Raw genomic sequence first — 26422 nt, 5'->3', positions numbered from 1 at the left:
AATTATCCACACCCCATCCTTCCATCTGCTCACCTATTCACGTGACGGCAATATTTTGATAGAAGAACATCTTTAAAAGAGAGAATCTTCCAATAATGACCCTAAAACAATTTTACTTTTTTCAATATTATTACCTAGAGAAGGTAATCTATGTTCTCTGTGGGTGGTGACATATGGGTATTAGTTCCCTTTCTCTATGTTAAATATGTGCTGCTTCTGTAATCCAGAAAAACAGATTTAAAAATATTTTTTAAGTTTAGTTAGAGAGAGAGAGAGAACATGAGCAGGGGAGGGGCAGAGAGAGGGGGACAGACAGAGAATCCCAAGCAGGCTCTGCACTGTCAGCAGAGAGCCGGACATGGGGCTCGAACCTACAAACTGTGAGATCATGACCTGAGCTGAAATCAAGAGTCAAACACTTAAGCGACTTAGCCACCCAGGTGCCCCCAAGAAAAAAAGATTTTAAATGACTATGTAGTGACATGATTAGGAAGACCTTATTATAAGAAGTTCTCATTTCAATTTTTTTAATTAAAAGTGTTTATTTATTGAGAGAGAGACAAAGTGCACGCTAGCAGGGAAGGGGTAGAGAGGTAGAATCCCAAGCTGGCTTCGGCTGCCAACGCAGAGCCTGATGAGGGGCTCGAACTCACGAACCGTGATATCATGACCCGAGCCAAAACCAAGAGTTGGATGCTTAACCTGACTGAGCCACCCAGGCGCCCCAAGAAATTCTCATTTTTAAAAGGTGCTTATATATCGAAGGACCTGGGTCTGGGATATCCCTCTTACCTTCTGTCTTTACCCAGGCTTACAGCCCAACTTAGATGTGAATACACACATGAGCTTTGTCCTAGGATCTGTGACCGACTGGACAGTGGAAGGCAGGGGCTGAGCAAACCTAAAATTACCTATCAGCTACTCAGAAAAGACACTGAATCTAGTCGGGGCTCTAAAAATGAGATTATATTATACGAATATGCCAAATTTTCTTAGGATGAGACACACTGAATCGGCATCTTGGCAATTTATGCTCAAGACTAAATGGTTTCAAATAAACACAAATACTCTTATACCTCAATAGACACATGCACAAAATAACCATCTATCTATTATGTTATCTAACATAATAAATTTAACACTGTTAGAAAAAAAAGTCCTTGTTTAATGAAAAAATTATCACTCATATTTGCCCAGGTTTCCTCTATGTTACGCGCGCATCAAGATAAACATCTAAAACATTTGAAAACGTAACATTTTAACTTTTAATATTCAGCTTTACTTTTCTTAGCATTAAGCCTGAAACTAACACACTGAAGTTGTTGTAAAGCCTTATTGGTGTCACATATTCACCCCCTTCTTTGCACAATTTAACTGAAAGCAGCATTTCAGAGAGTTAGCTAGTACCTTACCTCCCATCTCAAGCTTAAAAGGATTATTAGGGGCTAAAAAAAGTCCTCAAACAGTGTATCACTAATTACATCATGAGAGGATAGTAGCTAGTGAAAAGCTACATGTGTCCACTACCAAAAAAAGCGCTAAAACATTGCTCACTATTTTCTTGCCATTTCCAAATATACAAACTTCAGTTTCTACAGCGAGAAAGGATGATGCTTGGATATCACTTAACCAATTAATTTCCTAACAAGCAACATATTTTTACTATATGTGCAACAGAAAACTACAAACGCCTTCCAGTGCTTCTAATGTATTCTCACCCTGATGTATTGAATGTTCCCACAGATGATTTCTCTAATGTATTCTCACTCTGATGTATTAAATGTTCCCACAGACGATTTCTCTTGTAAAATGACAACGGGTCATGGTAACCTACAAAATCCAACATTTTCCAATGAGTTCTAACACCCATTCCTGAGATCTACTTTTTTTTTCTTATATGCTTTCAATAATATTCATTTCAAATATAGGTTATAGTAACAGTCCCACTGCTGCCTTTAACAGTAATTTGTAACTCAGCTTTTTATGTCCCTCCATACAGGAAATAAATGTAAATACAGCTCATGAAGCAAGATGTTGCATAAAATATAATCATGCATAGTATCAACAATATGTTTAATGATTTAGTTTATGTCTACTGGTTCTTATATCTTATGTCATTAGGTAGGTGGTATTTACTGCAAGGTAAGCACTTTGCAAATTCACACAGGAGAGAAATTTCAAGTTCATGATTGTTATGAAAGGAAAAACAAAAAACAATCTATTTAAGCACCTTATGAGATTCTATCTCATATAATTTAAACTCTTCTGGTAGTTTTGAAATATTATTCTAGGAAATGTTAAGAATATGCTAGGTGATTTACAAGGGCATCGAGTTTCTTGGCGGGGCAGGCGGTTACAGTCTGAGTTAGATAGCAAGACAGGTAGCAAATGATTTAAATCCTACAGTAAACTTTACATGCTAATATTCTTGAAAGAACTTAATAGCAAACTATTTGAATGGCATGAAAACACAAATTGAATTGTGTTTCTTTATTAAACATTATGGTTCATCATTTTTATTCACTTAATCCAGTTTCCCAATCCTCGAAGACAATTTTAACAGATACTGTGCTGGTCAGTAAATAGCATTTGGCATCATCCCAATCCTCACTTTCACAGAATATGCTTTGGATGAAGACAGACTGAACACCAACATGTAACATCCGTTCGATAAAGTCAATAAAAGTGATGACTAAGCAACGGGAACGCATCTCCCAGACTTCTCATCTCAAAAAGGTATAACTTAAGAACTATTGCACTCTCAAGGAATAGGCTCTTCCTCGGAGGAAGTACAAATAGAATATTCTGCCAGATCAAAGTTTAGAAAACAAATTTTTTATTCACATTTATTTATTTTTTGAGAGTCAGAGAGCACGAGCAGGGAAGGTGCAGAGAGAGGGAGACACAGAATCGGAAGCAGGCTGAGCTGTCAGCACAGAGCCCCATGCGGGGCTCAAACCCACGAACTGTGAGATCATGGCCCGAGCTGAAGTCAGTCGCCCAACCAACTGAGCCACCCAGGTGCCCCTGGATCAAAGTTTTTTAAAAAAATTCACCATAACCTAATAATTAACCACTGACAAGCCTGTTAAGAAGTTGAAGTACGCACAAAGCAGGACTTAATGAGCACATACAAGGGACTTTACAAAATGTTTCATGAACAAAAATAAATACAAGAATTAAAATCTCCATGAAATATACTATCATATATCATATATATGATTTATTGATATTAAATTCACACCCAAGGTTATTAAATTTGCATATCCAGTTTTACAAACACCTGTATGAACATACTGGCATAAGCTATTTTGGTTTTTGTTTTATTTCGGTTTTAGCTACAAACAACCATTTGGAGAATTTCTGAAAGTAAGAACATGCCCTTTCTCCTCGACTAAATATTTATTTCAGTAAGAAAAATTAAGTTGTCAGAGTAACAAAACTGATTGTATTTTCCAAATCATAAAGCAGTTGGTGTTTACCCTTCCCAAAAATGAAAGATGGGGAAACATTCCCCAATTCATTTTATGAGGCCAAGATTACCCTGACTTTTTTTTTTTTTAATGACAAAAACAAGAAAATTTAACTACTACCAATAGTCCTCAGAAAAGCAGACATAAAAGTGTCTGGAATAAAATGCTAACAAATCAAACCTAGTAACATATTGGGGCTCCTGGGTGGCTCAGTGGGTTAAGTGTCTGACTTCGGCTCAGGTCACAATCTCATGGTTCATGAGTTCGAGCCCCATGTGGGGCTCTGCACAGACAATGTGGAACCTGCTTGGGATTCTCTCTCTCTCCCCCTCTCTCTGTCCCTTCACTGCTCTCTCTCTTGCTCTCTCTCAAAATAAATAAAAATAAAACTTAAAAAAAAAACTCTAATAAACGTATAAAAAATGTAATGAATCATGACAAAACGGGATTTACCCCAGAATTCAAAGTTGCTTTATCATTAGAATTATCAATCATAGTAATTTACCAGGTTAACAGACTAACAGAGAAAAAGCACTGGATCATCTCAATTTAACATCCACTCATAAATATAAACTCCCAGCAAACTGGGAATAGAAAGGAACTTCCTCATCGTGATTAAGGGCATCTACAAAGAACCTACAGCTAACATTATATTTAATGGTGAAAGACGGAATGTTTTATTTCTAAGATCGAGAGGAGGACAAGGCTATCCTCCCTTACTATTTCTATTCAACACCATAGATCCTAATCAATGCAATAGGGCAAGAAAAATGAATAAAAGGCAGACAAATGAGAAAAGAAGACGTAAAACAATCTTTATTTGCAGACAACATGACTATCTATGCAGAACATCCTAAAGCATTTTTTAAAAATGCTATTAGGAATAGGAAGTACATTTAGTGACATTACAAGGTGATAAAGTCAATATATAAAAATTCAAATATGTTTCCATACTGGCCATATTGTATCTCAATACTAGTGAAATATATAGTATCAATTATTTACAATAGTGTCAAATATAGGACACACTTAGTGATAAAATTAACAAAAAATATATGCAAGAAACTAGAAAACCAGAAAATAATAAGAGAAATTAAAGAAGACTTAAATAAATAGATATGTCATGTTTACAGATTATAACACCCAACAGAACTAAAATATTAATTTTTGTGAAATTAATCCATAGACTCAACACAACTGCAGTCAAAATTCCAGAATTCCAGGAAGGTTTTTCTTGTGGATTTTGACAAGTTAATTCCAAAGTTTATATGCAAATGTAAAGGATCTAAAATAACCACCACAACTTTGAAACACAAGACAAAGTGGGAGAAACTACATACTATCTAATTTTAAGACTATAAAGCTACAGTAATCAAGAAAGTAGGATACTGACATAAAGTAATAAAAAAAATGGAACAGAATACATCCATACACATACAGTCAACAGGTTTTCAATAAAGACGTCAAGATAACTCAATGGAGAAATTACAGTCTCTTCAACAAATGGTGCCGACAAAACTGGATACTCACATGGAATTATATGAAACTTGTGTCACACCATATATAAAAAACTAACTCAGGATGTATTATAGGCCTAAAAATAAGATTACAAGCTCTTAGAAGGTAACATGAGACAATGTAAGTGACATTAGACAAAAATTTTTCATATTTCACAAAAACTCCAAGAAAAAAAATTGATAAATAAAACTTCATCATAATGAGACTTACGTCCTCTGAAAGGGCAAATTTAAGAAAATCAAAGTGCCAGCCCATAGTCATGGGGAAAAAGTTTGCAAAACATATTTCTGATAAAGGATTTATACCCAGAATTATGTAAATATCTTAAAACAACTAAGTAAGAAGGAGACAAAAAAAAACACACATGATTTTTTTAAAAAAATAGGTAAATGGTTCGGACAATAACAAAAACAATATGCAAATGGCCAATGAGCTTATGAAAAGATGCTCAACACCAACAGTCACTTTAGGGAAATACAAATGAAAACTAGAATGAGATACCACTACATTTTCACTGGAACTACAGCCACAATTAAAAGCATTGTCGATACCTTGCACGGCAAGGACGGGGACAACTGGAACTCTTGTACCCTACCAACAGGGATACAAGACGGTACAGCTACTTTGCAAAACAGTTGGGTGGTTACTTATGAAATTAAACATACCCTTCTCATAATGACTCAGCCATCTCTCTGCTACTCACTTACCTGAGTGAAATACACACATATGCCCAAACATTTGTACTAAATGTACGTAACTGCTTGACTCGCAGTAGCCAAAAACTAGAAACAATCCAAGTACCCACCGATTAGTAAACAGAATAAACAAAGGGCAGTGCGGCTATACCGTGAACTACCATGCAGCAGCGGAAAGGAACAAACTACGTGATGCACGCACCATCTAAATTCAGGTACAATCTGAAGAGAGCCACATACAAAAACCATATACTGTCATGTATATGCTGTGATAGGAAATTCTAGAAAAAAGACAATAATAGACATAAAGCAGATCTGTGGTCACCAGAGGCCAGGGAATGCAGTAGAGGATCAACGACAAAAGGCTGGGTACAAATGTTTGGCAGTGATGAAAACGTTCTGCTTCTTGACTGTGCTAGTTGTACATGACTAGACACATTCGTCAAAATTTGCCACACTGCACACTTCACATTGGGGAATTATACTCTATGCAAACTGCACATCAATACAGCCAATTAAAAAAGGTACCAATCAAACGTACATTGAAGATATACATTGGTGGCAATGTCTGACAGCTTACCTATCCAAGAAAGAATGGCACTTTGAGTATGTAAAAATGCCAGCGCTAAACAACAACAACCAAAAACCCAAAGGGTATCAGTGGAAAAGTGAGTCTCTTGCCCAACCCTAGATTTCTAGGCTTTGTTTTTTGTTTTTTTTTTAACTTCATTTATACTCACAAGGAAACTATATTACAATATGAGGACCTGCTTACTAATTAAGGTATCTATATATTTTTTTTATTTTTTTTTAAAGAGTATGTGTGCACCTGAGTGGGAGAGAGAGGGAGAGGGAGAGGGAGAGGAGAAGGGAGAGGGGGAGAGAAGGGGGGGGGGGGAGGAGAGAGAGAGAGAGAGAGAGAGAGAGAGAGAGAGAGAGAGAGAGAATGAATCCCAAGCAGACTCCACACTCAGCACAGAGCCCAACATAGGGCTCGATCCCATGACCCTGGGATTATGACCTGAGCCAAAATCAAGGGTCAGATGCTCAATGAAGCTCCTAGGTATATATATTTTAAAGGATGCTTTATTAAAACAGAAGACTCTTTAACTGATAATAATACATAGGCCATTCCTTTCCAGAGGAAGACCTTCCCCAAAGGCCTTATACTCTGGAGACTTTACCCTGTAAGTCAGATTATCAGTGATCTGTCAGAATCATAGTATCCCACATTTAACAACCTGCCAATCCTTGTTCTAAACTTTATCTGCTGGCAAATACAATATAAACCATTACTTAACAATATGGCAACGTGGATATATTACAAGCCCCATTAAAACATCCTTAACGAGTAACTACAAAATCAAAGCTATTATTCCTGTATTCCAGGAGCTTACAGTACACCTGGGAAGAAAAGGCCTCCAACCTGGACACTTCTATTAAGAACCAGGATACTGTATATGCCAAAGTAGAACAGTGAGCAGTAAAGACACCAAGACTGCCATGGCTAAAAAGAAACCAAAGGGGACAGGATGAGATAGGAGAGACTTGGCCATTCCTGAACAAAGGGTTTGAAAAAATGAACGAGCCTGAGACTGACAGAGATGTGAATGACTATGTGAGCAACATTTTCACTGGAGAAAGTACAGACTCCTTACCGGAACTGGAAGATTAGAGACGAGTACAAGATAAGGTTGGAAAGATAGGATTCAATTATTATTATACGCCAGGCATAGTACAAAAATGGAGCTGTTTGGAAAGAAATTCTAGATTTAGGACTTTGGTCTTTTTACCCTGTAGTAGTAAAGTAATGGCAATTTCACATTCATTTTCTCAACCAATCATCACAACAAATGATTTTATAGAACGGAGAAACAAAAGGCCTAGGAAGGCACATTCTTACACTTAAGGTAACACAGCCAGAGCCAGGGCAAAAAAGCCCAGTGCTCTTTTCTTTCTCTGTCTTCTATACCACTCAGCTCCTCTAGCCAAGAAAACAACACCTCTTTTTGTTTTTTAAGTGTGATCGTGAGGGGTGCCTGGGCTGGCTCAGGTGGTAGATCGTGCGACTCTTAATCTCAGGGTTATGAGTTCGAGCCCCACATTGGGCAAGAAGCCCACTTTAAAAAATTTGTAAGGTAGGGGCACTTGGGTGGCTCAGTTGGTTAAGTGTCTGATTCTTGGGTTCGGCTCAGGTCATGATGTCACAGTTCATGAATTTGAGCCCTGCATTGGGCTCCACGCTGCTGGTGGGGAGCCTGCTTGGGATTCTCTCTCTCTCTCTCTCTCTCTCTCTATCCCTCCCCACCCTCTCTCTAAAAATAACTACACTTTTAAAAAATTTTTAAATAAAATAAATAGGGGCGCCTGGGTGGCTCAGTCAGTTGAGTGTCCAACTCTCGATTTCAGCTCAGGTTATAATCCCAGGGTTGTGGGATCAAGCCCCGCATCGGGCTCTGCACTAAGTATGGAGCCTGCTTGGGATTCTCTCTCTCTCTTTCCCTCTGCCCTTCTCCCAGTGGCAGTCTTCTTTTTCTAAGATAAAAAATTATCAAGGGAGGGAGGGACGGAGGGAGATGTGATCAAAGCAATGTTTTAGTTAAATACATATGCTCAGGCTGTATGGGTTGAAGTAGAAGGCAAAGAACAAAGAAGCGAGGAGAGGAACTAGTACTCTACTATAATAATCCACAGATGGTGGGAACAATAGGAATGAAAGTTATCATTCGTGGGCTGTTTAAGAAGATTCACTTGTTTGAAAATGCCAAGAGACTCAAAAGATTACGAGGAGACCAGGAGAGCCGCAAATAAAATTGAAATGTCAATAAATAGATCCATTTTGTAGAGGAAATTAGTTACTGTTGTCAAATGATGCCCAAACACCAAGATATTAGGTCAAACATTATGAGCCTCAACCCCCTTAAAACAAATACCCAGAGTTTACCCCTACTGGATATTTTATTTACAGATATTCGTTAATTGCCTGTACTTATAAACTCTAGACCCTCCACCAACTCTCAGAGGTATCCATATTTATAAAGCCCAGTAAGAGTTTATGCCCACCGTCTAGAAACCTTTAAAAATAGTTGGTACACCTAAATCTAAAGAATTAGCAAATATTACCTGTTTAATTAAATCTATCATTGAGTCGAGGCTTTCTTTCAGGGCATCGGGATTATCTGCCAATCCCAAGTAAACGCCCAAAGGCGTGCAACTAAGAAAGTATTTTAAAATCTATGAAAAGATAAAATCTATCTTACCTCTTAGAAATTATTTCTCAGGGCAGGGTTCCATTTTTAAATTCTCCCAAGATTCTCAAGAATTCCATTCAACTATGATATTAGTTAAGGGACAAGAACACTGGACGAGTAGCTCCTTAAGAGCTGTAAGTCGATACCCCACACATCAAGTAGTCTTTAAAAGGGGGTAACGAAGAGAGTTAGGACCAAGGGAGGGAGAGCTGAGCCCCAGAGAAATCCCATCCAGCCTGGAGCAAACGGAGCAGAGGTCAGTGCTGCTCTTTGCAACGGCCAGTAGAGGCTGCCAACGCACAGGGACACGAGCTCCCCGTGGACCCCACAGACACAGGAGGAGGTGTCGCCAAAACATAAAGCACTTCCCTGGTATAATGGGAAGACCAGCGTTTTCGGAGCTCATCACAGAGCATTATTCAACAGCAATCACCAAGAGTCTTTTCAACCATAGCTTCTGGGCATGTGTCACAGGAACAAAGGAATCGCAGTGCATCTTGAGCACTTTTGAAAGCTGATCACACTTAGCCGCTCTCTGACCAAAGGAGACCATCGAGCCTTATGGGAATACCTTTCCAGAGAGGATCCCTCAGACATGACAAAGTGGATATTCTCACTTAGAATACCCGGATTTATCATCTTTAAACCCTCGTCTGAATAGATGGATTAGTTGGCTTCTTCAATTAAGGTGAATCGTTTACAGCTGGAGGAAACGTTCGGTTACTGGATGCGAAGCCATAACTGGATCTCTAATTTGGAAGTTATCAGTCTCAAATGACAAACATTAATATGCTTCGAAGGAACTTTCCTCCTCTTCAGCAGTCAGGTGGGATTCTGGCCGTCTGGGTCCCTCCCCCCGAGCCGGGAACAGCAGCGCTCAAACACGCCGAGCGGCGGTCGCATTTTAAAATTCACTTTGTGAATCTGCTCTGCCATTTTAAGAATTATGTATCTGGCCCTTTCTGCGCTCCAAACCCTGCTATTTCGTGTGGAGGGGAACTCTGCCGTCAATCACAGCTCGCGTTCGCCTCGCAAATACGCGCCGCAACTCTCACCTGTCACTGCTCTTACATGTAACGTAGGCAGCTCAGCACTAAATCAATTTAAGGAACTGCAGAAGTTAAATACATACGTTATTATTATGATGACAGAAAAGGCAATGAATGTCTTGCAGCTCCATTTGCTTTCTTTGTTAGGGAAGAAAAAGCTAATTATCTGTAGCTGTCAACCATGAAGACCCAGACCTATTTAAATCAACATTAGCCTTGGACAACTGAAAACGGTTCTCATATTTTTGCCTGATTGTTTTCTTTTTTGCACCAAAAAAAAAACCCCATAATTTCATTACAAAATATTAAACATTCCGAAGGACAATGTAAAAACAAGTTGAAAAACTGTAAAACTACACGTCTGTATCCCTTTTCGCAACCAATTTAATATTTCAAAAAACTGCCAGGTTTCCGTAATATCCATTCTCTAATTAGTATAGCCAAAATTTAGACAGATGTAAAGCCTCACCACACAAATTCCTATTAATAGCTATGATACTTAGAAAATTCAACTGAAAGCCCACAGACTTCTTGGTTACAATGAAATTATGTCACTGACGATCAAGGAAGAAGTCCATTTATTTAATTAACAAAAGAGAAAAAGAGAAACACAGTCCAAAGTTGAAATGCTGATAAGTGGGGCGCCTGGGTGGCTCAGTGGGTTAAGTGTTCGACTCTTGATTTCGACTCAGGTCATGATCTCACAGTGACATCGAGCCCAGGGTCAGGCTCCACATTGACAATGCAGAGCCTGCTTGGGATTCTCCCTCTCTCTTTCTGTCTCTTTGTCGCTTCCCTGCGCTTGTGCTTCTGAATGTGCATACACTCCGTCTCGAAATGAGTAAATAAATAAAACTTAAAAAAAAAAGAAATGCTGATAAGTGACAGAAAATTCACACTGGCTCATGGGCTTCTGGTGTGTACGTTATTGTCTTTAGTTCCCAAGCTTCCTTTCTCCGGTCCAGTCCTATTAGAATTTACAAGGAATAACTAGTTGGTCTTGAATTTTCTCTTTTCAGATTTAAGGATCAACTTGCATATTTCTAGACTATCAAATAAGAACTAAAAGAACATTCTTAAGAAGTCAAAGACAAATAAACCGATTATCATTTGTACATAAACTATGGTATCTCTTAACAACGTGCTCCTAAAAGTATGCAAAGATCATTATTCGTGATGAGGAATGCAAATATCCCCTGCATTTGCTCTCAGAGTTTTCCAGTGATAAACATTATTTTCTGCTATTTTCTTTAGAAGAGTCCTTCTCACACAAGTATACTTAGGAGTAGTTTACAATTTCACATTTTAAAAACTGCCTATTTAGCTTTCTGACGCATTTTTAAACACATGTAACCCCTAATATATGCAAAACACAGACAAATTGAAACGCACTCAATAACGGAAGATAAAAATTTGAGAAATGGCCTCACACAATTATAGTTTTAAAAATGATAGCTCCGGGGCGCCTGGGTGGCTCAGTCGGTTGAGCGTCCGACTTCAGCTCAGGTCACGATCTCACGGTCTGTGAGTTCGAGCCCCGCGTCAGGCTCTGGGCTGATGGCTCGGAGCCTGGAGCCTGTTTCGGATTCTGTGTCTCCCTCTCTCTCTGCCCCTCCCCCATTCATGCTCTGTCTCTGTCTGTCTCAAAAATAAATAAACATTAAAAAAAATTTTAAAAAAAATGATAGCTCCATACATAAATCCCTAAACCCGCCTTAAACAGAAAACTATTTCTAACTACAGCTGACTCACAACTCCAAGATTCTGATGTTCCACAACCCCTCCTTGAAATCTGAAGGAATCGCTATTGGAGACCGGGAGAAAAAGTCAAGAACCATTAGTATCAAGAAGATAAAAAGCAAACTATCTCAAATCCCAAGAATCACATAGGAAGATGGCTAAGGTATACAGACATGGCCTATCGTGTAGGTAAGGAAGTTTAGTTAAGTAACTAACCTGCCAAAAACTAAGTACAGTTCTCACTGTCCAAAACTAGCAAGTGACAGAATCAAGACTCCATCTCAACTTTTGACAACAAAGCCCAGGTTCTTTTCACAACATGAGACTACCTCCAAGCAGAATTCTTCTCTGGCTTCACATTTCTAGAAATCTGTATCTATCAAGATTGAGAGACGGCTGACATCCTTTACAATTAATGATGCTGGTGACAGTGTTATTCTGTATGCACGCAAACATGGCAGAAATGACAGAAATACGATTAGGGGGTAGCCCTTTGTCTTAAAATAAGGAGGGGAAGATAGATGGTCTTCACGGGTCCTTTTAGCGCTAACATGCTAATATTCTTTGGGTTATTTATCTTGCTAAGATATTCGGGAACAGGTAAGAAGCCTCTGGCCATTTCTTTTCTAATTTTCCGAAATCTGTTCAAGATAACATTATAATTCCTACTTGATCACTGTTTTCTAAAAACTTAAAAACAGTATCCCTGCTAACGTCATTCTCACAACTTGGTGAGAGGGATTATTATCTTATATAGGCGAGGGAAATGAAGATCAAGAAGATTGTGGCGACCTGGCCTGAATCACCAAACTATAAATAACAGAGCAATTCCAAATGCAGGTCTGTCCTCCTCACACCTCAGGACAGTTGCCACCATGTGCCAGAGGCCACCAGAACAACAGCATTCATTTGTCCATCACCATTACTTTGTCACATCCTCCCTCGTTGGTTCTCAGAACCACCCTGTAATGAAATGAGGCAAGTAATACAATTCCGGCCCCATTTTACAAATGAGAAAATGGAGACTCAGAGAATTCATATCACTTGCTCAAGGATCCTCACAAAGGATGGCAAAGCCAAGTCTGAAGCCCCGGCCTCCTGCCTCCAGAGCCCACTGTTTCTTCTGTTGTTATATTTCATTGTCAGTTACCGGTTGGCTCTTTGAAACATAGCTTTGAGACATCTCTGTGCCTATCCCGTGCAACCTGGTCTCTCTAAACCTGAACTTCACCGAGTATAATTGAGCTCACGAAGGCATTGCTTATGTGTGATACGGTGACTTCTGTTCACAATATAGATTTTATTTTCTAATCATATTTGTCTAGGCCAGTCAAAAAGATCCCCACCCGGACTTTGAATGATCAAGAATAAGATTTCTAATTATCAGGAAGATCCTACTTGAAAACCAACAGAAAAAAAGAGGCCTAATTTGGAAGCTTGTTAAATTATAAATCAGCCTTCTCTTCGTGTACATCCACTTAACAGGACAGACAGTGGTGCTGCCTCTCTGTCTTTAATTCCTCAGACTCTTTCTACCCGAATGCACTGCCATTACTGAAGGCCAGAATGATCTCATTTAGCCAAGCAGCTTCGTGCCCTTTCATTAGGCCCTAATCTAAATTATACTATAAAGACATAAGGCTCTGTACTTGCGACTGGCTCATGATAAAGGGCACTGGCTGGCCATGTGGCCTGATGAAGTCTTGGGACACAGAGGGTCTTTTTTGGACTTTATCAGTCTTAGAGCAAGCAATTTATTTTGAGCCAGAAAAATAAAATATAATCTTGGGCCATCTGGTTCTGTAACACTCTTTATTTGTTTAGAAAGGTCACTGTTGTCAAGTTATTGAATGTTATCTCTGGAATTGACAGGAAGAGAGAAGTTTCTGAAAGCAGGCCAGGAATATTAAAGCACCGGATATTAAGGTGTAAAGCAGTATTTAAAAGCCTGGGCTTTAGCGTTAAAGAGACTACAGTTCAAATCCCAGCCCCACCACCCACCAGTCAAATGACCTTGGGCAAGTCGCCAGCTTTCTTAATCCATTTTTCCTATCCATAAAACCTAGAGAGTGACACTCTAGAGGGATGCTGTATAATGGTAAAATGATGCAACATCGATACTCCTAGCTTGTGGTTACCACTCAACATAATTATTATATATTAAATATTATATTATATTATCATATATATTAAATATATTATACATAAAATAATTACTACATGTAATAATTATTCGATAATTGTTGTTTTCTGTGTAATGTTTTGTTCTCCTTTTTCTTCAGTTTTGTATGAAACTACAATTTCCATTGCTTTTATAAATGCTTCTCTAGATGGCAAAGTGGAATTTAAATACAGACTCACAATTTACGCTATGCCTGTCAAATATGTGCATCCAGAGCCTAATCCTCACAAAAACCTCATTCTCTCTTAAGCGTTTCAGCAATATTCACTACTTCCCAAAATCAAATCTATGGCAGCCATTACTCTCTTGGGGGAACGACCAGGCGGCTGTGTCGCCGAACAGTGAATAGTGACCGGTATCAAACCCATAGCTGAACATCCTCAGTGGGCTGGGAGCACTGCGTCTTACTGGCCACCTGTTATCGTGTCCTGATGCTGCTACGCAATAGTTATTTTCTTTGCATTAGGTAGTCTTCTATTAACGTCTCGAGGGCATCCTGGGGCCCAACTCCTGCAGGAACAAGATGATCTAGAGTTTTTGTAGACAGACTCGTTAGGCCTGGCCCCTTTGTGAGAAGAGACCGGCAATGTGATTAAAAATACGCAAATCATTAAAACCTACATCTAACAAGGCAGCTCGATCAAAATTCCATCCAGAATGTTGCCAAAGAGCAGTGTTTTCAATTCAGCAGGCCAGGTTCCAGATCAACTTATCTAACCCCTCATTGACCATCTCAAGGGTGGGCAAAGATTGCCCTCGCACGTTGGCACAAATGGCCGTCCTGACGTGTTGCACCGAATTATTCCCACATATGACTGGTTTCCCCAGACCACAGCAGGCACTCTAAGCTAGAGCAAGGCTAGTATCAGGCTGGGAAGAACAAATCCATCTGTTTTCTACTCCAGTATTAGCCGCTACACAGTTTCCTGTTTGGTGTCGACAGTAACAGGCACACATCTTCCCTATGAACCACTGAGTGAGTTCTCTGTTTACTCCGGAAGACTGACCAAAGACAGGTGGCGGTTATGAAAGACAAACTTCAAGCTCCAATCTAGCAAAGACGGACTACTTACAAACCAACAAAAATCTAAAACATACACACTGAGTCAAGGGCTACAAAGATAAACAGACCAGGGAAGTCGAGAAGCCTAGATGGAAAAACACGTAGGAGTTCTCTTGATCGACCTTCATTTGCCCAACTTAGCTGTATGACACCACACCCTGCGCTTCCTCCCCAACCGTAGTAAAAGATGCCCATGGCGTGCTGAAAACTCCCAGTCTGCAGAGTCATCTCTGGGGCGCCCCTCACAGGTTTCCTACCAAGAGCTGAGTTGTATGCACCCCCAACACCATTTTGTTCCAAAACCTCATGGGGAGGGGGGGTAATGTTAGTGTAATTAGCTAATCTAATTAAATATTAGATAAGTCATGAAAGCAAAAATCAACAGTGTTCTGTCTTTAGAAACTAAATCAAAAGCTTAGGAAAGACTTAAAGGTAAGTCACTACACACTTTGCTGTTGAAATAGGTAAAAGTAAAAAATAGAAAAATGGGCAAAATCTAAAATATAGAATGGTGGTTCTCAAATTTTAGTGTGGAGGCCTTGTGAAAACAGATAACTTAGCCCCAGTCCCTTGGTTTCTGAATCAGGAGGTAAGGGGTGAAGCCAGAAATCTGTACACTAAGAAATTCCGGAGTAAAACTTGGGGCACCTGGGTGCTTCAGTCAGTTAAGCATCTGACTTCCACTCAGGTCATGATCTCACAGTTCGTGAGTTCGAGCCCCACGTTGGGCTCTGTGCTGGCAGCTTGGAGCCTGGAGCCTGCTTCAGATTCTATGTCTCCCCCTTTCTCTCTCTCTGCCCCTGCCCTGCTCCTGCTCTGTCTCTGTCTCTGTCTCTCTCTCTCTCTCTCAAAAATAAACATGAAAAACATTAAGAAAAAATTCTCATGTTATGTAGAGCAGCTGGCCTGGGACCCACACTCTGAGAATCAGTGCCTTTCAATTCTCTAAATTTTAAAATCTACATGAAAGAAAGTGTAAAGTGGAAAGGGTTTGTTAGGAATGTAGATTAATGGGAGACTGGTTCCCCACACCAAACCTACGATACAGGGAAAGGCCGGGGTCCTAACCAGAGGACAGTCTGTTATGTGCGTGGTTTAAGATAAAACAGAATGTTAGTGGGATGTAGGCATCATTTTTTACGACTGACTGTTTTAAATGACTTTTTCAATTAATGGACAAGCTACGAACATCAAACTCATCAGAAGACATCCGTCAGATATGGGCCATTTAGACACCCCTGGGGTATGACAATCCATTCCCCCCACCCTTCACTGGAAGAAGAAAATTCTAACTTGATAGCCTCCTTGGTTCCTAAAAACACAAGCTCACAGCATCAATGAGTCCTTTATGAAAATTAACGGAAGGTAACCTCACTGAGGATGGAGTTGGGAGGTCAGCAGGGGTAGCTCCCAGGCCCTGCCCCTCCTCTTCAACTGCAAACCCACAGTAGGAAGAGACCGGACCTGGCCGGCAGCTACCTCACTATTCCAGCCGAAGGAAGGCTTTTTCTGCCCTGGCAACAGTCCAGCCAATCGATGAGAGACAGTCACGACCCGGCCACTGAGAAGCCACTCTACTTGCGACCCCCAGTGTATGGCAGGGGACTTTTGGTTTCTAACAGCCCTCCCGAGTCCCCTTGCCTCTACAGAAGACCCTATCTCCCCTTTGTTCTCCAGACTTGCCAATGGTTTGACGACAGCTGGTAGCTCCCAGACTGCAATTCTCTGCTCTTCCCAAATAAACCCATTTTTTGCCGGTAAAGAACTGGCGGTTCTGTTTTTAAGGTTAACGCCTTTAAAATGAAAGCTTGGGGCGCCTGGGTGGCGCAGTCGGTTAAGCGTCCGACTTCAGCCAGGTCACGATCTCACGGTCCGTGAGTTCGAGCCCCGCGTCAGGCTCCGGGCTGATGGCTCAGAGCCTGGAGCCTGTTTCCGATTCTGTGTCTCCCTCTCTCTCTGGCCCTCCCCCGTTCGTGCTCTGTCTCTCTCTGTCCCAAAAATAAATTAAAAACGTTGAAAAAAAAAATTAAAAATAAATAAATAAATAAATAAATAAAATAAAATAAAATGAAAGCTTAAGGGTGATGGGTATAGAGGAGGGCACCTTTTGGGATGAGCACTGGGTGTTGTATGGAAACCAATTTGACAATAAATTTCATATATTGACAAAAAATTAAAAAAAAAAACATAAAAATAAAATGAAAGGTTAAGTACCACTATCCAATTCACACATGAGATCTCTGATGCAGAGAGGGTAAGAAACATCTCTAGAGGTGCAGGTCAGCCTAGGGGCAGCCTCAAGCCTTCAATACGGATCTATCCCCAGATTCAATGTGTTTCCCCCCACCCCCCAATTTTACGACATGGCAGTATAATCTCTGCAAGTGTCCAAGGCAGGTTAGAAACAACACTGGAGTCCCAATCACTCTAAATACCTGTAAAACATGAAATGCTCAAACTGACACAGCAGTGTGGACTAGGTGGATTATAAGCACCGCATCTGTTGTCTTGAACATCATCAAACATCATCTATAATCTGTACAGGATCATCAAATATAGGGCACTGGAAGGTAGCTGGTCTACCAGCACTGAAGCCAAATTTTTGGCAATACAACTCCACTTAGGCAAGAAATGTGTGGAGAATGGATGCCAGAAAGATTCACAAGCAGATGCAGCAGGGCAAGTGAAGTAGAGACAACCAATGTTCAGACACAAAGAAGCACATTAGGTACACAATGAAATAACGCATCCACAGATGTAACATTTAGGGCCTTCTTGGAAACAAGGGCAGAGCCAATCCAGTCATAGTAATCGCTACTTGACGACGCCTTTAAAGCAAGTTATTCATTTTAGAAACTAGAGGAAAACACATCAAAAAAAAAAAAAAAAGGCAGCTTAGCTCTGTCTTATAAGGTGGCAATGTGTTCACGTAGTATCATATGAATTCCAGAAGTAAAGAGGACTAGCAGTAAGTCAAGCACCTAGGAATGATTAGAACGGCTGCTGTTAAAAACAGAACCAAAAATACACAAACAGAAAATAACAAGTGTTGGCAAGGATGTGGAAAAATTGAAAGGCTTGTGCGCTACTTGTAGGAATGTGAATTGGTGCTGTGATTAGGAAAAACAGCATGGAGGTTCCTCAAAAGATTAAGAATGGAATTAGCATATATATCATCAAGCAATCCCACTCCCAGATACACACCCAAAAAAGCTGAAAACAGGATCTCAAAGAGGTAACTTGTACAGCCATGTTCACTACAGCATTATTCACGATAGCCAAAAGGTGGAGGCAACCTAAATCCCCATCCGTGGATGTGTGGATAAAGAAAATGTGGTATACACATACAATGAAACATTATTAACAGCCTTAAAAATGAAGGAAATCCTGTCACATGCTACAACATGGATAAACCCTGAGGACATTCGGCTACATGAAACGAGACAGTCACCAAAAACACAGACACTGCATGATTCCACTTACATGAGATACCTAAAGTTGTCAAACTCAAAGAAACGGGAAGTAGATTGGTAGGTGTCAGGGGCTGAGGGGAAGAATTAAAGGGGAGTCATTCTTCAATGGGTACAGAGTTTCAGTTTTACAAGAAAAATTCTAGAGATCAGTTGTAAAAAAATGTGCATAGAGTTAACACTATAGCACTGCACACTTAAAAACAGTTAATATGAGTTTTAAAAACTAGGAATAAAAATGCCTGGAATACCCCAGTAAAGTGATAGATAAAAAAGCATTAGAAATGTTCAAGAGAACTTGCTTAAGAAAACCAGAGTCTCACAAGATTAGATGCAGTCTTAATCATCGTAACCTCTTAATAACGCTAATTTCTGTAACACTCTAGACATCTAGGACTTCAGTGTGTTATCTGTGGTGGAAAGAAGGTATGCCACATTGGAATTACTCGGAGGTCGTTAAAAATATTACTTATTCTCACCCAGAGAGATGTTCCCAGTTGAGTGAGCCATCATTACAGATGCAACTGTGCTATATTCTTCAACTGTGCTGGGACTGAAAACAGATTGAGAATTTCATTTTTAAGTGATTGTTTAAATCAACAGTAAGAAAATTCAATTTCATCACTTTTCCCAGAATAAGGAAATTACATGTATTGTTTGATATAATTAAACTGTCTTGGTACCATAAAGCTAAACATCGGTTTTATTTTCTGAAGGCATATGTAATACATTATAATTGTGGCAGCTCTACACGACAATGAACAGTCCTTGTGATGAGATTGGCTCTCCACTGAGCTGAGCACCCATGGAGAACAGAATCAACAATATATGGAAAATGCAGATAGAAATACCTCGCAAGGCTTCTGAAATATTCTGCCCAGAACATTTCTCCAGTCAACAGCACCTTCCTATGTACATTTATCTCCAGGTACATCTTCCCAAGATCTACTCTGCTCTCCAAAGACATTGCTCATCTTTTCTTTTCCACATTTAGAGGAAGGAAAAGAACTGAATTTTCCATACCCGAGCTTTCAGTGACAAAATAAAGGGTATCTCTCATTTCCATATATTTGCCATTTCATCTCCAGGGATACAAAGCTACAACTTGAGAACCAAGGGTTAATGCAATCATTTCACACTGAGTTCACCTTGGTGCATCTTCCTTCTACCATGTTTTAAATATCTATGGATATAAAGTACCTGACAGTATTATAAAATTAAGCCCTGTAAAAGGATCCGTGAACCAATATGCTCTATTGGTAACATTTCCTTAAGAACATGAATAGGTTATTTGGCCTGGAAGCTATACGTTATAATCTCTTTTCTACAAAGGTATACCAGAGCTCCATAAATCTATTTCTCAACTCCTGCCTTCTTTTGCCTTAAACATTTCCAGTGTGCCTTTTGCGTTCCCTTGGTCTGTCTTTCACTCCCCTTTCTGAGTTATTTTCTTAGCGGCTGCCCTGGAAATTACAAGGAGTATTTTAACCTTAAACATTCTAGTCTGGATTAACATTAACTTAATTTCAATAATAATCAAAAACTTTCCTTAGATATACTTCCATTTTCTTCCATTCCTTTTTACTGTTATTGATAAGCAAACTATACTTTTACATGTTATAAGCCTGTCAATACAGGGGTTTTTTTTATTGTTGTTATTGCTTTATGCAGTTGGCTTTTAAAACAGGAGAAAGACATTACGAAGACAAAGGCTTTTGTGAGTATTTTTCTGCATACGTCTCATAACTATGTAGTTACTTTATCACTGCTCTTTATTTCTTCACGTGGGTTAGTTTACTGTCTAGTCCTTTGTAGTTACTGCTTATTCTTTCATTCCAACCTGAAGGACCCCCTCCTTAATTATTTCTTGCAGGCAAGTCTGCTAACAACAAATTCTCCAGTTTTTTGTTTGATTTGGTATGTTGTTACTTTGTGGTTGTTGTTGGCGGCTGGTTTAGTTTGGTAAATGTCTTTTTTTTTTATGTTTATTTATTTATTTTGGGGGGAGGTGGGGGGGGGGGAGGAGAGAAAGTTGCAAGCAGGCTCCAAGAGGCCAGCACAGAGCCCAATAGGGGGGGTCCGAACTCATGAGCCCTGAGATATGACCTGAGCTGAAATCAAGAGTCGAATGCTCAACCGCCTGAGCCACCCAGGTGCCCCTCGTTTGGTAAATGTCTTAATTTCTCCTGAATCTTTGAAGGAGACTTTAGCCAGATACAGAATTCCTAACTGGGAGTCTTTTTTTTTTTCTTTCAACACTTTGAAAATGTCTTCCAGCCTCCACGGTTTCTCATAAGAAGTCAGCCATTCATCTTACCGAGGATCCCTTTTATGAGATTTTTCTCTTCCTGCTTTCAAGATTTCTCTCCCACTTTTGTAAATTTGAACTAGGACGAGTCTCAGTGAAGACCACTTTGGGTTTGGGGTACACGGAGTTTCTTTCACATGTAGACTAATATTTTTTAGCAAGTTTGGCAAGTTTTCTCCCATCATTTCTTCAAATACTCTGCCTCTTTCGTTCTTCTCCCTCTAGGCCTCTCATTTTGCATACGTTGGGACCCTTGATGGTGGGTGACCCACAGGACTCCTGAAGCTCTGTTCATTTTTATCATCATTCTCCCCCTCACACTGGTTCATCTCTATGGAGCGACCTCTAAGTTGACTAATTCTTTCTTCTGCCAACTCCTATCTGCTATTGAGCAAATCTAGTGAATTGTTCATTTATCGTACTTTTAAACTCCAGAATTTTGGTATGGTTCTTTTTAGGTAATTTCTAGGTTTATGGATATTCCCTTTGGTAAGATACCATTCTCATACTTTCCTTTAATTCTTCAGATGCGGTTTCATTTAGTTCTTTGAACGTATTTATAATAGCTCAAAGTCTGTGTCTACGAAGTCCCTATCTGGGCTCCCACGGGGACATTTTTCTCTTGGCTGGTTTTTGCTTTTTCGTACCCACTGCCACCACCACCACCCCCCCCCACCCTGTGTATGGCACACTTTCCCATTTGTTACGTCTCACTTTTTCATTAAAAACTGGTCATTTTAGATAATATATTTTAACAACTGTGGTACCAGAATCCTCCACACTGCTCCAAGATATTTTATCACTCGTGGTGGTGGTGTCCTTTTCTCGGGTGCTGCTCGTTCGGCACTTTGATGAACTAATTCTGTAGATTCTACAGTCCCTGTAGTGTGTGGCCACGGAGTTTTCCGCCAGATTTTAAGTTCTTGCTTTCATTTTTAAGCCTGGCTTCCAAAGAGTCACACGTGTATCTGTCTAACTCAGTGGCCAGCCACTGGTTGGTCACATTTCCCTAAATGCCTCGCCTGGGTGTCTCCACCCTTTGCCAAAGGCATCTTTGTGAGAACTCACACTCTCAGACTTCTGTCAGGGGATAACACGGCCCTAGTTTTCACTTCCTGCTTAGGCAGAGCCTCAAGGTCAGAGGGGAACCTCCGCTTTCCTAGGTCTTTCACAGACACGTGCACAGCCTTGCACACGGCGCAGCCTTCTGGATGTCCAGGAATATGACGGGAGTTTTTCAGAGTTCCCTACAGTCGGCTAATTCTCCCAGATTTCCTTCTGAATTCCTGGCCAGGCTCTGGTTTGCCTCCACGGAAAGAAAAGCCTTAAGCGGTGGAGACACTGCCAACATTTGCCGTTGCTGCGGCAAAGCCCTAGGGGCTCTCTCCCCCCAACCCCCCCCCCCCCACCTCAACCGAGCAGAGCTGAGTCAAATCGAATAGCCAACCACTCTCTGGGAATAGACTTTTCCCAGGGAGCCGCAAGTTTGGACAAAATATGAACCGCGCTCTGGGGAAGGTGCTTTTAATGGGTCTCCAGGAGTGGCCAGATCTCTGCGTCGTGTGCAACGCTGCCTGCTTCGGCTCAGCTGCCAGGCTGGGGAAGGAGGAGAGACGGAAGGAAGCACGAGTTAAAACGCCACGGACCCCGGTGTCCTCCCAGGTTTCAGGATTCTTCTCTCGGACGGAGGACCTGCGGTGCGTTCGCTGGTTGCGGTTAACTGCCAGAATTCTGAAGGAGTTCACTTGGGCTGTTTCTGCTGTCGGAGCAAAACAGTGGTTTTGCTGTTGTTTCGTTTTGCTCTGTCGTAGACAGAGATCAAGTGCACGGAGGGCCTCACTCCGACCAACGTGGAAGCCAATCAACTCTGTGATATTTTAAATCTAGTTTCGCGTAGTTTTTAAGACAAAAAAAAGCATTTTAACCAAAACAAATTGTTTAAAAAATTATACCTTTTTAGGTCACCAATTCTTTATCTGGTGGAAACTTAAGAAAAAAAAATCTATATTACAACAAATAGAAGAGAAGAGAAACTGATCTGAGAGGGATTAAACTGCACAGACAATATCTCGCCGTACTGCATCTTTCCTGTTTAGTAACACATGCAAGGACTGAAAATAAAGATGGTCCCTGGTCTTATCCTCTCTTGGCCCCAAAGGCCTCCCAGGTCCTTTCCGGAGAACAGGAACAAGTTCACGTGAGGAAGAAAAAGGCTACTCCGTCTGGTCCTACTTGGCCGACCCAGGCCAATTCCAATTCAGTTCCGACAGGGATAAAAAGAGCCACAGGGAGTGGGAGCAGGAAACGCAGCAGAGAAGAGAAACCAGGGACCTGCACACAGGAAGGGACCTTATCTCCTGAGGTTTCTCTGGAGAACCTCCGCACAGAAAAATCACGCTTACCTCAGAATCACCCAAGTATCAGCCAGACCCGTGTAGTCAGGACACAGCAAGACGAGCTTCTTGAAAGGAAGAGTGATTCATTCCTATTATCTCCCTTTAACACGGCCTGATATTGGCAAGCCAGGGAAAGTCCAAAACCATCAAAACAGGCCCCAAAAAAGTAAACAACCTTTAGCAAAAACTTTTATTTTCAAAACCATTCTTTTCCTATTTTTCCTTAGCTCTTCTTTAAGATTTTATTTCTAAGTAACCTCTACACTCAGCGTGGGGCTCAAACTTGCAACCCCAAGATCAAGAGTCATATATGCCCTACCCACTGAGCCAGGTGCCCCTTCTTTTGTCCTTCTTACTGCTGTTTAATCAACTACCCCAAAACCTACCGCTCAAAACAAACAAACAAACAAACAAACAAACAAACAAAAAAGACATTTTATTTGCTCCTAATTCCGCAATCTGGGTTGGGCTCGGCGAGGCAGCTCTCCAGCTAATTGTGCCGGCGATCCCTTGCACGGCGATCCCTTGCAAGACTGCTTTCCACCGGCGGGTGGGAACAGGGCTCGGCCAGAACACCAGCACGACTAGACTTCTCTCTCCATGTCGTCTCAGGGCCTCTCTCCCCCCACGTGGCCTCTTTTGCACACAGTCTCTCCAGGAAGGTAACCAAGAATCTTCCATGATGGTTCAGGCGCCCCAAAAAACCCAAAAACAAAAGCTACCTGGCCTTCTTAAGGCTTATGTCCAGACCCGGAAAAGCTTTCATTCTGTCACATTCTATTGGTCAAAGCAAGCTACCGGTTCAGCCCAGGCTGAAAGGAAAAGGACTTCCCAAGCGTGGGAATACCCAGAGGCGTGGTTCACCGTAACCGCCATCGACCCAACAGACACTGGAAACGTTTCGGCCACTTCCAGGCGGCTGGAACAGGAGCGACCACAGAAACTAGAAAATGGCGAAGCTAAATGAAGGCTGGGCAGTTAGATTCCATTCTCTGTTCCTCCCCACACTGAGGGTCAATCCGGGTTCACTGAGAATCTTAATTACGGGTAGGAGGGAAACAGAAACCTAATTAATCACTTACAAGCCACACAACCTGGGACAACTCAACCATTCTCTCACAGCCTCAGCTCCTCAACTGTAAAATGAAAAATTACACGGGCCCTGCCCATCCTACAGTAAGACTAGAGAGGACAAATAAGACAAGAAATGAGAAGGGACGTCAAAAACCAGAATGTCGGGGCGCCTGGGTGGCTCAGTCGGCTGAGCGTCCGACTTCGGCTCAGGTCACGAACTCGCGGTCTGAGGGTTCGAGCCCCGCGTCGGGCTCTGGGCTGATGGCTCAGAGCCTGGAGCCTGTTTCCGATTCTGTGTCTCCCTCTCTCTGACCCTCCCCCGTTCATGCTGTGTCTCTCTCCGTCTCAAAAAAAATAAACGTTAAAAAAAAAAAATTTTTTTTAAATAAATAAATAAATAAATAAAAAACCAGAATGTCATATGACAGGATCCTATGTATTGTCAACCCAGCTAGGCTCCATTCTGTTAATAAAATTATAATAATCACAGTTAATTACCCCATATGCCAAACTACCACCACAGCAATGATACAACACGTCATAATGGGCTAAAATTAGGTTATATTGTGTTACTTATAAAGAGTAACAACACTCATACTGACTGTGGTTTATTGTTATCTAATTACACGTCAGGTGCTGTTAGGTGAACTATGACCCTTAAAATAACAACAAGGTAGGTTATTATTCCCCTTTTACAAATAAACAAAAGCCCATGGTCACCCAACTAGCATGTGAAAAATCTATTACAAATGTTTAAAGTATAATAGGCACATGATATATACCTGCTGTCTAAATTAAAAACAAAGCTAGGGCTATCTGGCTTTCAAGTAAGTCTTTCAACTACATCAAAGTATCTCCCTCTCACAATCTCTGTTTTTACATACAGCTACTGAAATTGTAATCACAGCAAACATATCTAATTAACAGAAAAAACTGATCACCTTCCTCGTCTGCAACGTGGCTTCCCATCTGAAAAGTAGCTTCATTTTTTTAAAGCTCTAATCTTTAATCCATCTACTGAGACGTTATGAGTAATAATGGCCTTATTATAATGTGGGAGTACCAAATGGGAAAAAAAGTGACACATTTACATACCAAAATGTCTCGAAAACAAACCCCACCAAAACAGCAAATGTTTTTAAATGGCAAAATATGTACAGTATGACCAATAAAGATCTATATCCTTATACTTATGAAAAGACCTTGAAATTTAAAAGAGGAAGAAAAGACAATGCCCGGCAGGAAAATGGGCTAACAATACAAATGAGCCATCAACAAAAGATCTGACTAGCAAATATACTTAAAAAAAGGTTTTTTTTGTCATTAGTTATCAAAGGAATGCAAATCCAAGGGAGACATTTTTCAACTACAGGACTGACAAAAATACAAAAAAAATTACAGAGATTAATCATCGTGTAGAGAGCATGCAAAGAAACAAAACATTAAAACACTATTCTTAAAAAAACAAAACAACAACACTCTTCTTGAGAGTATACAATGGCATGAGCTTTCTAGAGAGCAAGCTGGTGGTTCAAAAACCATTCAATACGCACCCAGCCTTTTGCCCAGCAGTTCCATCCCTCACAACTCATATAAAGGAATTAACTGCATGTTGCACAAAGATGTATATACAACAATTCATCGTAGCACCAAACCATAGGGTACCACCTCAACGACTAGAGAACCGCTTAACTAAATCGATAACATTCTTTTTTTTTTAATTTTTTTTTTTTTTACATTTATTTTTGAGAAACAGAGTGAGACAAAGCGTGAACGGGGGAGGGGCAGAGAGAGTAGGCGACACAGAATCTGAAGCAGGCTTCAGGCTCTGAGCAAGTGGTCAGCACAGAGCCTGATGCGGGGCTCGAACCCACGAACTGTGAGATCATGACCTGAGCCGAAGTCGGACGCTCAACAGACTGAGCCACCCAGGCGCCCCTAAATCGATAACATTCATACAACGGCACCAACGTGTTATTTACCACGAAAAAAATGTTGATAGGAGTGTCCAAGTAAAAAAAACAAACTGTAGGACCCAATTTTTGAGAGGAAGGGCACATATTTTTGTGTGTGAAGGGAGAGAGGGCACACGCATGTGTGAGAAGTACGTCCAAGAATGCCAGATGCACTCGCTAAGAGACAAATCCTGAGAAGACAGAACAGTAATCTTGCGAGCACGTGGGATGTCATCTTTGAACAGAAT

The 26422-nt window shown here is 40.7% G+C and overlaps 1 protein-coding gene across 4 annotated transcripts in view; it reads right to left on the bottom strand.

Annotated features, from left to right (window-relative positions):
- The window catches only part of RFX3 (regulatory factor X3), a 295133-nt gene that overhangs the window by 223725 nt on the left and 44986 nt on the right, over window positions 1-26422 (bottom strand). For 3 of the 4 annotated variants that reach the window (XR_004344373.1, XM_030294370.1, XM_032595640.1), the window contains exon 1: window positions 18921-20478. The exons of the other annotated variant lie outside the window; for it this stretch is intronic. Coding sequence is in view for 2 of the 3 variants with exons in the window: in XM_030294370.1 (XP_030150230.1) it covers window positions 18921-18954 (34 nt within the window). In the remaining variant the exon portion in view is untranslated. Of the gene's footprint in view, window positions 1-18920; window positions 20479-26422 lie in introns of those variants that run through there. 4 annotated transcript variants of the gene reach the window in all.

Source organism: Lynx canadensis, chromosome D4 (assembly GCF_007474595.2).
Source record: "Lynx canadensis isolate LIC74 chromosome D4, mLynCan4.pri.v2, whole genome shotgun sequence".
Classification (NCBI taxonomy): Eukaryota; Metazoa; Chordata; class Mammalia; order Carnivora; family Felidae; genus Lynx; species Lynx canadensis.
The sequence above is the reverse complement of the archived record's forward strand: the minus strand, read 5'-3'. Positions and strand labels throughout refer to the sequence as shown.